Genomic DNA, 12,513 nt, shown 5'->3' with positions numbered 1-12,513 from the left:
TGACTTTCACATTAGACTGATTAAGTGTACAGTGCCAGTGGTAGTGCTAGTGGTTATCGGTACTTTTTTATGTGTTGACGTCAGCGATGTGTGCGCAGTTCAAAGGTTAGGGGTCAAAGTTTACGGATGCTTCCTTCGATCCGCTAACGAGCTGTGGTTGAATCGACGAAAATAACGAGCCCCAAAAGGTATGTAAAAACTGAGCGAACGCTTGTTTATTTACACGATTATTTATAACTAGTATGTTCCTAAACCACTTAATGGTACAAATGTCAGTTTAATGTGTGATATAATCCTGGTTTGATGCTGTAATTTAAGCGTTGAACAGAGCAAGCTTTTTCACATTTCAAACACACAAAAAATGGCCGCTTTTGATTTGTGTTCAGTTTTTCGATTCACCCTTTTTGATTTCGATTTCGCTTACTGTCTGGAAGATGAGTTATGCAGTGAAAAGTTGCAAATGTTCCAATCCTCTCGCTGTTTATGTTTTGTTTTAAGATCGATCTTCATGGATGCCAGGGACCAACTTTTGAGCTTGCGGCGTGGGACGAGGATGACGCAGAAGATGATTTTGTTGTCTTCGCACTGCTTGATCAGGTTAGCAAACAAGTCAAAGCTTAGCTTCTAAAGGCATTAAAGGTTCCGCTGAAATATAGATCTAACTGTCAGGAACAGGCGTATATTTTGGTTATGGCCGGTGAGGTTACTTTGGATTGGTTATGGTTAGGTTTTAAATGTTGTTCATGTAAAAAATTAAATGTTTTTTTGGTTAGATTTCATAGTCATGATAGTGATCTTGTCTGAATCTACAGTGATACTGATAGTGATATTGGGTAGATCTAACACTTACACCTAGATTTGGTTTCCGTGTGACTTTGTTACTTACATTTAATGGTTTATAAACATAGAGTTTTAACTATTTACTGTTCAAGAATCAAAATCAAATGGAAACTGATGACCAAATCTGCAGTCAAGAGTTTTAGTTTCATCAAAGCATGAATATTATTATTAAGTCCACTCTCTGTCACAGAGTCTGTGTCACTGTCAGTTTGTGTTCTTGTGTCATTTTAATTTGATAGCAATACATGTACTTTCAAGAAGGATGTTACACTTACTGGTTCTATCAGACTTTTAAGCACAAGGCACCTTGGTTCTAGTTTTATTATTTCTAGGATCAAATTACTTCAGTACAAGGAAACTTCTGTGTTCTAAAACATACACAGTATTTATATCAGAATACTGTCAACTGGTGCTTTTTGAGATGCACAGTTGAAACTATTTATCCAACATGCTTCAAGTTCAACCTGTAACTTAGTGTAAGGGTCATTTGTTATGCAGGGGCGAGTGAACAATCCGCTTGGCTAGTAACAACAGGCTCGCAACTCACCTGGCTGGTCAATTAAAATTCTGGTCAAATGCAACCAAAAGGGTTTTAACGCTACTGCAGATCAATTGTGGTAACTGGTATGTATCGGGGCGGCGAAATTTCTGCCAGGTTAGTGACTTTCTTGTGAACAAGAAACAATTAACAAGTGGCTCTATCCCATCTCCCCCCTTTCCCCTATCCCATCTCCCCCCTTTCCCCGTCGCGATATAACCTTGAATGGTTGAAAACGACGTTAAACACCAAATAAAGAAAGAAAGTGACTTTCTTGAAGTTACTCGCCCAGCTGGCGAGTTAAAATGTTGGAGTTTAACTTAATTTCCCTCTGTTACCCAGTATTGATTTGAGTAGCTTCAGCAGAATTTTCAGGCTAATTAATTGAGTAAAGTGTACAAGTGATCCATGATTTCACTAAGTTTAACCTACATTTCAACAGCCAGAAAGAAGGGCCTATGAGGGTCAGTTCGCCCTCGATCACTTCACAGCCATCGAATGTGAGGACTTATTTCGCTTCAGCGCGGAAGAGATTCGGAGACTGTGCGCCCTTCTGGGAATGCAGAGGACTATGCAGGCGCCTAATGGAATGAACAATCAAGGAACCAAGGCCAGTGGTGAGGATTTATTTTTTTTACCCTGGTTGCTGTGAAGTTGAGTTGTATTTCAGTCAGAATGATAGTTTAATGATCCTCCTCCATGATTTGATTCGCAAAGTCATGAACTGAGTTTGCATTTACTGTGAATATTCAGTGAGTTGTTTTTACTATTTCAGGTTTCGTAAAAGATTAAAGCGGAGCGTTGAGTTGGGGCATAATTTATTTTGGGATTGCTTAAAATCTCAAATTTGAACTATGTATTTTGAACTTGAATCACAAAATGTACCTGACTAACTTTAGCCCCTTTGGTCGACACAGTACTCTATTTAGACAATAGAGAAATAATAGTGAATTGGTTGTGCCACTTACTGACTTAGTCTGTGGAGTTGAGTGAAATTATTTTTAAAATATGGTAACAGGATAAATAAAGATGCGTTGATACTGATAATTTATTCATATTAGTTTAAAAAAATAAATGAATATTTTTTTTACAAGTTGACGAAGTGGCCGCCATTGTTACGTGAATCCAAGTTCAAGGGAAGTTACTTTTGATGTGCAAAGGACTTATTTGTTTTAACTTTTTTTTATGATAATTGTTTTTATTGATTTTGTCTTCGTGGTGTCTGCCCCCCCCCCCCCCCCTTCAAAAAAAAAAAAGATTTTTATTTTGTTCTTTTCGGGTAACTGTTTTTGTGTGTGCAGTATAGCCAGTAACTGTGTCAAACCTGATAAATAGAAAATCAAACTGATGATAAGCATGTCGGGCTGGATATTTTAAGGCGCGTGAGAAAACTTTTGCAGTGTTATTATTTTGAACTTGAAGACTGTATGAGAATATGCCTCTCCACACACATTCGCTCATTTGAATTTATGATTTTTTTCAGGATTGGAGGTGCTCTGCATCTGTCTGCGGAGGTTGGCTTACCCATGCCGGTTTGCTGACGTTTCGCAGATGTTTCATCGTCCCAAGCCGGAGTTGTGTGTGCTGTTCAAGGTAGGTATCGACTTCATCTATGATCAGTTTTCTGACAAACTAACAAACCTCAATCAGCCATGGCTGACAGTGCCCCAACTGGAACGGTACTGTGCAGCTATACATGCCAAGGGGGCTCCTCTGGAGTTTTGTTGGGGGATGGTTGACGGCACAATACGATCAATGTGTCGCCCAGGCCATTTGCAACAAGAAGTGTACAATGGCCATAAGAGGGTGCACTCTCTAAAGTTTCAGTGTGTCGTGACACCAAATGGCCTTGTGGCAAATGTTTTTGGGCCCTTGGTTTGTCGACGACATGACGCAGCTTTGCTGAATGGTAGTGGCATTCTTGAACACATGCAGCAGCACATGGTCACTCCAACAGGAGATGAAATGTACCTGTATGGGGACCGAGCCTACCCCTTGACCCCTAACTTGATGAGGCCGTACCGTGGACAGATCACAGAAGAGCAACAGGCCTTCAACACAGAAATGAGCAGGGTGAGAAACTCTGTTGAATGGGAATTTTCAAAAATTGTTGGGCTGTGGGCATTTTTGGATTTCAAAAAAAATTTGAAGCTGTTCTTGTCCCCTGTAGGGAAACTCTACCTGGTTGGAGTTTTGTTGTCCAACTGTCATACTTGCCTACATGGCAGTGAGCCATCACAGTTCTTTGGACTGAATCCACCAACACTGGAGGAGTATCTCTACTAATTGTCTGTGTAGCTCTCAAGTAGAAGAAATGCTCATTGCATTGATCTTGTGTCACATGGTGTTTGGCATCCAAATGGCCAAGCATCTAAACAAATTGACCCTGTAGAAGGCTTTAAATTATTAACATGATTTCACTGCTTAGAGATGGCCAAATCTACTGCCCGGTCGCCTGGTGGGAGTTCAAAATATGGTGGATAACCCGGTTTGCAACTACAAGTATCTGGTCAAATGCAATTGGCAGGGACGTAGCTAAGTTGGTAGCGTGCTGGCTTTGTAGCCAGTTGGTCGCTATCAGCGTGGGTTCGATCCCCACGTTCGGTAAGAGATTTATTTCTCGGATTCAACTTTGTGCAGACTCTCTTTGGTGTCCGAACACCCCCGAAAAAGATCCCAAGTTCACAGCAAAAGTCTCAGGGCTTGGAAAACACGAAAACACGCTTGCATGATCTTTCATCTCTGATTATCATGATCGTATTTCAATACTTTGACAAGACAAACCCAATGCTGGTGTGTCAAAGAAGACAGCCACAGCGGGCTTGTTCGAATCAAAGTATCACACCATATTTTCAGCGTATTACCAACACCTGTCCCAATATAGACCAGTTGGTCTAAGAGGACGTTAAACCCTAATAGTCAGTCAAATGCAAAAGCAACTTTTTCAGTGGTACTTTATTGAGTTAAATTTGGTTAAACCAAATAGATGCTGCACATTCAGACATTTCTGTCGTCTGTAAAATTGACACACAAAAAAAGAAGCACCCAACTGGGGCGCGCTTTAAACGTTTCATACTGGCTGCGGCCTGTTTCTTATTTCGCTACTGATTCCAAACAAGCATATGTCTATTATCAAGTGAACCTGCGTAAAAATAAAGCCAGGTAAGAACCCAGCTGACCTCCATTTATTGATCATTTGTAAAATTGTATGCTCTTGTCACTTGTGTATAAATACATATCTGATGGTCACTCATACTGACACCGAATATAATTTGTTTGTGTGGTATATACCGGCTTTTGACATATCTTGCAGGACAGTGACTTTCTTGAAGTAACTGCTAGTGCTACTTTGCTGTACTTGCTTTCGCAAATTACTTTAGTACATGCTATTCTTCATTATGCATTAGTAGGTGTGCACATGGATCTCTGACATGGGTACTGCTGTGTTGTAATTTGTAGTTTGCAGGCAGAGGGTCTTCTTGTCTGCCCATACCTCGGTACCAAGCGGCCACTAAACAACCATCATCACCAGCCAGGCAGTCACATGGGACTCTCCACTCTTCACTGAAAATCTTGTTCTTCAACTATAACTTTTTCAAAGACACTGAACTGTCAAATATTTGGGCTGTGTGGATTTGCCTCAGGACCCGTCCTTACAAAAGATCCAATCTTCTTCTTCTACATTCATGGGCTGAAACTCCCACGTACACTCACACATTTTGCTTGAGTGTATTTTTAACGTGTATAACTAATTTTACCTGCCATTTGGGCAGCCTTGCGTCACTTTCAGTGATCTGTTGGAATGTACATCTTTATTTGCTGCTGACCACTCACTCATCCTCTATAAGGGGGGGGGGGGGGGGGGGGTTAAAAGTGTTTGGTTTGGTTCGATCCCCACGTTCGGCGAGAGATTTATTTCTCGGAGTCAACTTTGTGCAGACTCTCTTCGGTGTCCGAACACCCCCGTGTGCACACTTGCGCACGAAAAAGATCCCACGTTCACAGCGAAAGTCTCAGGGCTTGGAAGACACGAAGACACGCATGCATCATCTCTCGTCTCTGATTATCATGATCGTATTTCGATACGCCCACCAAATGTAGCTGAACACACCTGGAGCTAGACCTTACATCTTCATTAATTATTTTATTTCTAGTGCCATTACATTCCTAAATAACCACATATTAATAACTGGATCTGTCCATGAATTGAAATGAGTTTGTGTACTATTTGCTGTATGATTATTTGACTTTGAAAGTGAAACAAATTGAAAATCAAATTATAGTCATATGAAGTTAGAATTGGTTATCTACATATATATGTGTATAAGGTGTTATAAATAATTTATAATTAATAGTACTTGAAGTTAAAGGGATTATTTTGAGTAACAGAACATACATTTGAGACTTGTTAAAATATTGCCCTTTGCATGGCAAAGCTTGAAGAAATAGTAATTAAATTCAACGTTTGAAATTGTATTACAGAGTGAGAGTTCAGTCCAAAGTGTGTATACATGTCTATGTGTTTGTACAATTATAATGCTTGTTTTTATGTTGAAACAACTCACTCTAGATCTGATTTAATTGTTGTCAGTAAATTCTCTCTCTAACTTAGCTTTAGTGCAAGTCAATTTATTGGAATAATTATGATTAATGATAAATGTACAGAAACTAAATTTATTGCAGATATAACAGTAAAACTGATGCATGCATCTCAGATTTGGAAATCAGAGAATTTTATGGTGAAAGGGAGGCAATCAATCAAGAAAGAAGAATAACAGACTACTCAGACTTGGCTTAAGTGTATAAAGTGAGATGTATTTCTGATCCTGGTCATTGCTAGGTGTTTGCCATGGAGTCTGGCTTATAAAAATTCAGGAAGAGAATAATGTTTGGATAAGTGAAGGAAAAGTAATCAAAGATCACCATATCAAGTCGGGCTTTGCTTGCGGTCGCTCTGGTACTGAGGTCAAGCAGTGCGGCCGGCTAACAGGTAGTTTTGGGTCGCTTGTTGTCTTGTCACCATTGGCATAAAAAAGAAGAATGGGTTTTCCGTGTGACCTTGTGCTTAATTAAAATATATGAAACTGTAGATGTTGCGGAACTTTAGACTTCATACATGCCTAATATTACCGAATGTAGGAGGATAATGCCAACCTTGTTTTCCTTGCGTTTTTGGAATAATTCATCTCTAATCACACAAACTCACACACAAAATTTGAACAAGATTTGAAAACAAAAGTGAACTTAGCAATCGACATTTTTACTGAATCAAAATATAACACACAACAGAGTAACAAAAAAACCAAAAAAAGTTAAAATCGCCACATTCCACCCCTACAGAATTAAAAATTATACTAAAGAAAAAACGCTGAAAATTTATTTTGTGAAATAAAACTGATCACGACCACCCCCCACCCACCCAAAGAAAGATTTCTGGTAATCATTTTTTTTGTAAAAGTAACTTTAAAAAAAAGCGGCATCTCGCTTTGCCTGCAACGCGAGTTCTTGCCTGCGGAGATCCAGCTACTCCCTCCTCAACTCTCTCTCCGCTTCGGCTTCCCTCCTCCTGAACTCTCTCTCCTCCCTGTCGCTCCTTCTTCTTTCTCTGTCCTCGTCCGCTTGTCGCCGAAAGGCTTGGTACTCTTCTAGCACCCCTCCTCTTCTCTTTCGCCTTATCGTCGGTACTTCATCTGCAATTTAAAATAAATAATGTCACATGCATAACAATTGTGATAATCAATTCAGCTGAAGGGGCCACACATATGAATGTCAAAGCTAACAAATTTAGTAGTGGACTGGGGCCTGGGCTGACCAGGAAACCTAAAAAAAAAAAAAAGGTTATTGAATACAGTTGGGAGTACAAATATGTCCAACCATTAATTCTATGTTTCATTTATGCTTGTTTGTTGTGGGAACTCTGCTGCAACTATCTTTAGTTTTGGCCTGGATATGCAGAGACTATGTCAATGAGAGACTTGCCTTCACCACTGCCGGAAGGCAGACCTGTCAACCCCCTCCAAGGCCAACCTGTATTTATATGACTAGAAACTGTATTCAAGGTAACAATCCCTTACACACCAACTTTTTTTTTTGAAAATACAAAAACCAGCTTCAGGCCTGTTTACCCCCCAGAATCGCTCTAATGGATGAACTTGATTTTAAACAAGTTTCATCTACAGGATGGAAAATAACCATGTTTGAAAAATTTCTGACAAAACCAAAAATAACACAGTTGCCCCCCTTGTCCTGATGTAAATTATCAATAATTATTGACTCAAAACTTCAATTTAAATAAGAAAACAGTTTTCAGTAAGTTCCAATTGGTAACTTAATTTCAAAACGGCTCACTCTGGTGAAAAGGAAGGAGATTTGGAAAATAGCATGGGCACTGTCTGCAGGTCTATTTTTAGTAATCATTTGCATAATCTCTCATACTGCTTTTCAATTCATCATTTCTGGAGTTAAATTCTCAAATGATGGTTGAATCATAGATTGAATTAAAAGAGAAACAAGTGACTAGTAAGTTTGTTCCACATTCTAATTTTCAAAAGGACTCCATGTATCTAACTCAAAATAAAACTTGTCAGCGATCATGCAGATATCTGAAACCGGGAAGGTCACTGAAGCCATGGAAGTGGGCTATTTTAAAGGATTCACTGACCTACATAATTATTCAAGCAGTCGATCACTACAACGTGCACTACACTTACTCGTGTCTGTGTCTCTTTGATTCAGTTGACATGCCTGAGTGTGTGTGTGTTAATCGTCACTTGCATCTTGAAAGGTAATTGGACAGTTGTCAAGATCACAGCATTGACATGAATTACCGGTACAATTTGGTTTGCCCGTACTGCTAGGCTGTGTAAGCCGTACACACCTACATTTTGATAAATCCCGTACACAACACGGGAAAACCGTACAGGTTGACAGGTATGGGAAGGCTGGGCCTTTTGCAGATTGCCCAGGGCTGCATCCCGTATTATCTTGGCCTATATATATATATAAGAAACATTACGATGTATCAATACAAACAACATTGCACTTACCGGTTCTGTGGTTGTTGGTTTTCTTTGTGTCGTCTCTGCTGCGTCGTCTGCTACGGGTAAGACTTTTCTTCTTTTTCCAAATGAAGAGTCAAGACATGGGACGGTACTCTTTAGAATTATGCATCAGTTGTCTTCCCTACCATTACGTTAACGAAAGAGAAACTAAACGCACTCGCCGAGACGTCGTTGTCGGTTTCGTTACCGTAAGCGGAACGCGTAATGATACATAGATTTTCCTTAAGTTAACCACTAGCACTACCACTGACACTGTACACTTAATCTCCCTATTATTGGTGATGTCTGCTCGTTAGTTCCGCACAGCAGGGTATGAATGACGAGCGGAAATGTAAAGCCGTACGTTAATGCATCCATTGCAGAATCATTAGCTTCGGGCATGGTAATTATTGTGAAATGGTACAAGAACATCTACAGCTATAAGTGCACATGAATAATAATTATGTTAAGTTTCTGCCGGAAACTGACACAAATAGGAAAAATGTTACACTGGAGACTGACGTGCTTTCAAAGCACGATCCTTCCCTCAAACCGGCACGGTTGGCCTAGTGGTAAGGCGTCCGCCCCGTGATCGGTAGGTCGTGGGTTCGAACCCCGGCCGGGTCATACCTAAGACTTTAAAATTGGCAATCTAGTGGCTGCTCCGCCTGGCGTCTGGCATTATGGGGTTAGTGCTAGGACTGGTTGGTCCGGTGTCAGAATAATGTGACTGGGTGAGGTATGAAGACTGTGCTGCGACTTCTGTCTTGTGTGTGGCGCACGTTATATGTCAAAGCAGCACCGCCCTGATATAGCCCTTCGTGGTCGGCTGGGCGTTAAGCAAACAAACAAAGAAATCCTTCCCGTGTCGCGTCGACGATTCAACTCACCTTTAACATGGGATAGGTCGATTCCTCCACTTGGACAAATACCAAACATCAACAGTTTGATTGCTTTCTGTGCAGAGTGGGTATTATTTTGCGATTTAAGGGCAGAGACATGCCGCACTGACAGTAAGTTTTGGTTCTTTGGCAAGCTTCTCAATTTTTGGCTCACGTAAGTGTAGCCTATGCGGTGCTAAAGTTTGTCTGTCTGTGCGTGTGTATGTGTGTGATAGAAACTTTAACATTTGACTAAACACCGAAATACTAATTTTTACCTGGTTATTATCCAAGCAACAGCTTCAAAATATTGAAGCAAGGATCAACATTTCGTCGGCACGTATGTAGTTAAAGTGTGTATCCAAAGAAAACGGGTGGTGGGGGGGGGGGGGGGGGGTTGGGGGGGGGGGGTAAAAACAGGTGACTGGTTTGTGTCGTGTGTGGTATGTAGACCAGGTCAGGGGTCAAGGTTAGGTCAGATCGCGTGAAGGATTGTAGTATAGATACCGTTATCACCGAGCTGCAGTTCGCCGATTCGAAGAAGACGATTTCACATTGTTCGGTTTCGTAGCTCCAGAAAAATAGATAAAGAAGATACCATGAGATTTCCTACAGGTTAATCTGCACAGCGTGTTTCCAGTGTCTGCGCGACGAAGCGCTGTCGAAATATGCACAGCGTGTTTCCAGTGTCTGCGCGAGGAAGCGCTGTCGAAAGCGCAGTGTCGATCTGGCCATCTGGCAGTCGTGTCCCCGTAAGTAGGCTACAGACAGACAGATCTAGATCTAGTGTCTCGCACTCTTGCACCGTGTCACCTATGCTTACTGTGTGTGTGTGTGTGTGTATGTGTGACGGAGTGATTGAGTTTGTGTTACTGTTTGTCGATTTCTTACGTGAGCCTTGAAGGCTTCGCCTCTTGTTATTTCAAGTTCTTGATACTAATCCTCAGAAAAAAAGTGGTTTTTTGTCCTATAAAGTGATAGTCTAGTGAATTATGGGTCAAATTACCATTTTTGGGACATGCGTGAGCGCGGATTCAGGTCAGTTGTCGATAGAATTTTTTGCCACGGGCACATCCACATATGTTGTTTCCGTTAAGTAATAACTACTTTCGTGTTTCCTTTCTGAGAGCTTCTATAGCCTGGTTCCAAGGACAAACAGAATTGACATTTCTTCGAGCGCTGCATGTCTACAGTTTCTACATATTTATTTTTTAATGATATCGTACACCTGTATAAGAAAAGGTAAGAAAACTGTGCCGACAGGCATTTCCTGTATATCAAATGACATGTACGCATATTATCTAGACACGACATACATTTGCAGCCAACTCCTGGATTTCAACATCAATAATGACATAAATCAACTCGCGTATCGTGTTGCCCTGAGTGCTATGCTTTTCTGGTAGCGCTGATGTCAGCCAGGTTTCTATTTCCTCTTATCTTTTCCGAGCTATTTTTTGCTTGAAGAAGAGGGGCACATGGGTTGTAATTATTAAGCTGTATACTTTATGTAACCGTTCTATCTGGTCATTCACCGACTTAACAATGTAAATTAGATAAAAATGCTGGTACTGTGTTAGCCCTTTTGGTTTTTGTCGGGTGGTTTTTGTTACGCTTGATCATTGGTGAAGTTTTACTGTTGTACTGGTAATAGCCGTCATCGTCGTCGTCTCAGAAGTATGTAGTGGTAGTAGTAACAGCAGCAACATTACTAGTTGTTGTGTTGTTGTTATTGTTGGTGGTGGTGGCGGCGACGTCCCATGTTAGTCGGCGTTTTATTGGTGCAAAAGAATCCATTCGTCAAAAGCATGACGCAAGTAGACATCAAACTTTTCTCACTTCCACTTTCTTATTTTTTTCAAAGAGGGCTATGAGAATGTTCGAAGAACATAGGAATAACTCTGAACAAACATATTTCGTAACCTTCTGAAAAAGCAACTGCAATTTCTCTCTCTCTCTCTCTCTCTCTCTCTCTCTCTCTCTCTCTCTCTCTCTCTCTCTCTCTCTCTGTCTCTCTCTCTATCTCTCTCTCTCTTTCTCTGTCTCTCTCTCTCTCTTTCATCTCTCAGTCCCTCTGTCTATCTCTTATATCCCCTCTATCTCACTGTCTCTGACTGTATGTCTTTGCCTGTGTGTCTCTGCCTGTCTGTCTGTCTGCCTCTCTCTCTCTCTCTCTCTCTCTCTCTGCGCCTCTCTCCTCTGCTCTTCCCTCCCCCCTTCCCATTCCCACCTCGCCTTTTCTCCCACACCCCCTAACCCGTGGAACCCTAGCTAGCCTAGCTAGCAGACAAGCAAGGACAAAAACTATGTCATCGAGCTTCCTAGGTAGAGAGAGGAGGAAATGGTAAGCGACAGCTTCTAGCACCCGCAGCTGAACTTCGGCTTTGGAGCTAGAAAAGTCTAGAGGGTGAAATGCCACCTCTCATTATACTCGCGTGAATACCGGCTTCACCAATTCGCAGCAACCGAGAAGCTCTTCTGGACACCCTTGGGCCATCTTTCCCCGCAACGCAGGAAGTCGCAAGACAAAAACGTAATTGAAACGAAATTAAAACGGAGAAAAGGCACCGGTGGATGGAAGCTAAGAGTTTTATAAATGCGAGATCGAGAGGAAACTATATGCCTGGGGGCAACACAGAAAGAGAGTTTCCCACACGTGATATATTTCCTTGTTATTTGTTATAGCACCCTGATATGTCGCTATGCGTGGCTGACGAAGTATGAATTCAAAATGACGCCTGTTCATTTTTTTGTTAACTACTACAGCCCATTTGCACTTATTACCGCATCCCGTACACCCCCCCCCCCTCCCACCAACACCCCACCCCCCACCTCCACCCCTGAAATAAAAATGTTTGAAACAAAAAAGTACGTAAGCTGTGGGAATATTATGGCGAGAATGCAATATGATTGGTGTCCGTCGGGCCCGAAGAGGTCTTTTTTGCTAAAACAAAAATCATCGTTGAACTCGGAATAAAGTGCGGCCCCAATCTGGACGCACAAAGTCCGGAGCAGAATTGGGGAACTGGAAGTTGGCCGTTGTGATCTTAAAAAGAATATAAACAGAAATAAATTGGCTGATGATGTGATGGTGTGTTTACTGATCATCTTATTTCAGCTTTCCATTTCAAAGGATACACCCCGCAAACAAACTGTCTCAGTTCTCCCCAAGGCCTACGTAGTTCACTTTTGAGACTGTAATGATGGCACCACA

The 12,513-nt window shown here is 41.3% G+C and overlaps 1 protein-coding gene across 1 annotated transcript; it reads left to right on the top strand.

The window, feature by feature from the left end:
• Positions 1 to 498: 498 nt before the first annotated feature.
• On the top strand, positions 499 to 5,854 carry LOC138955937 (uncharacterized; the record flags this gene model as incomplete). The annotated part of the gene is made up of 3 exons (XM_070327430.1): positions 499 to 597; positions 1,821 to 1,995; positions 2,862 to 5,854. Coding segments are annotated over 3 exons (1,077 nt in total), but the record flags the coding sequence as incomplete, so codon positions are not given.
• Positions 5,855 to 12,513: the final 6,659 nt, after the last annotated feature.

The sequence above is a fragment of the Littorina saxatilis genome, unplaced genomic scaffold (genome assembly GCF_037325665.1).
Source record: "Littorina saxatilis isolate snail1 unplaced genomic scaffold, US_GU_Lsax_2.0 scaffold_1333, whole genome shotgun sequence".
In the NCBI taxonomy this organism is placed as follows: Eukaryota; Metazoa; Mollusca; class Gastropoda; order Littorinimorpha; family Littorinidae; genus Littorina; species Littorina saxatilis.
This window is presented reverse-complemented; position numbering and strand designations above follow the sequence as displayed.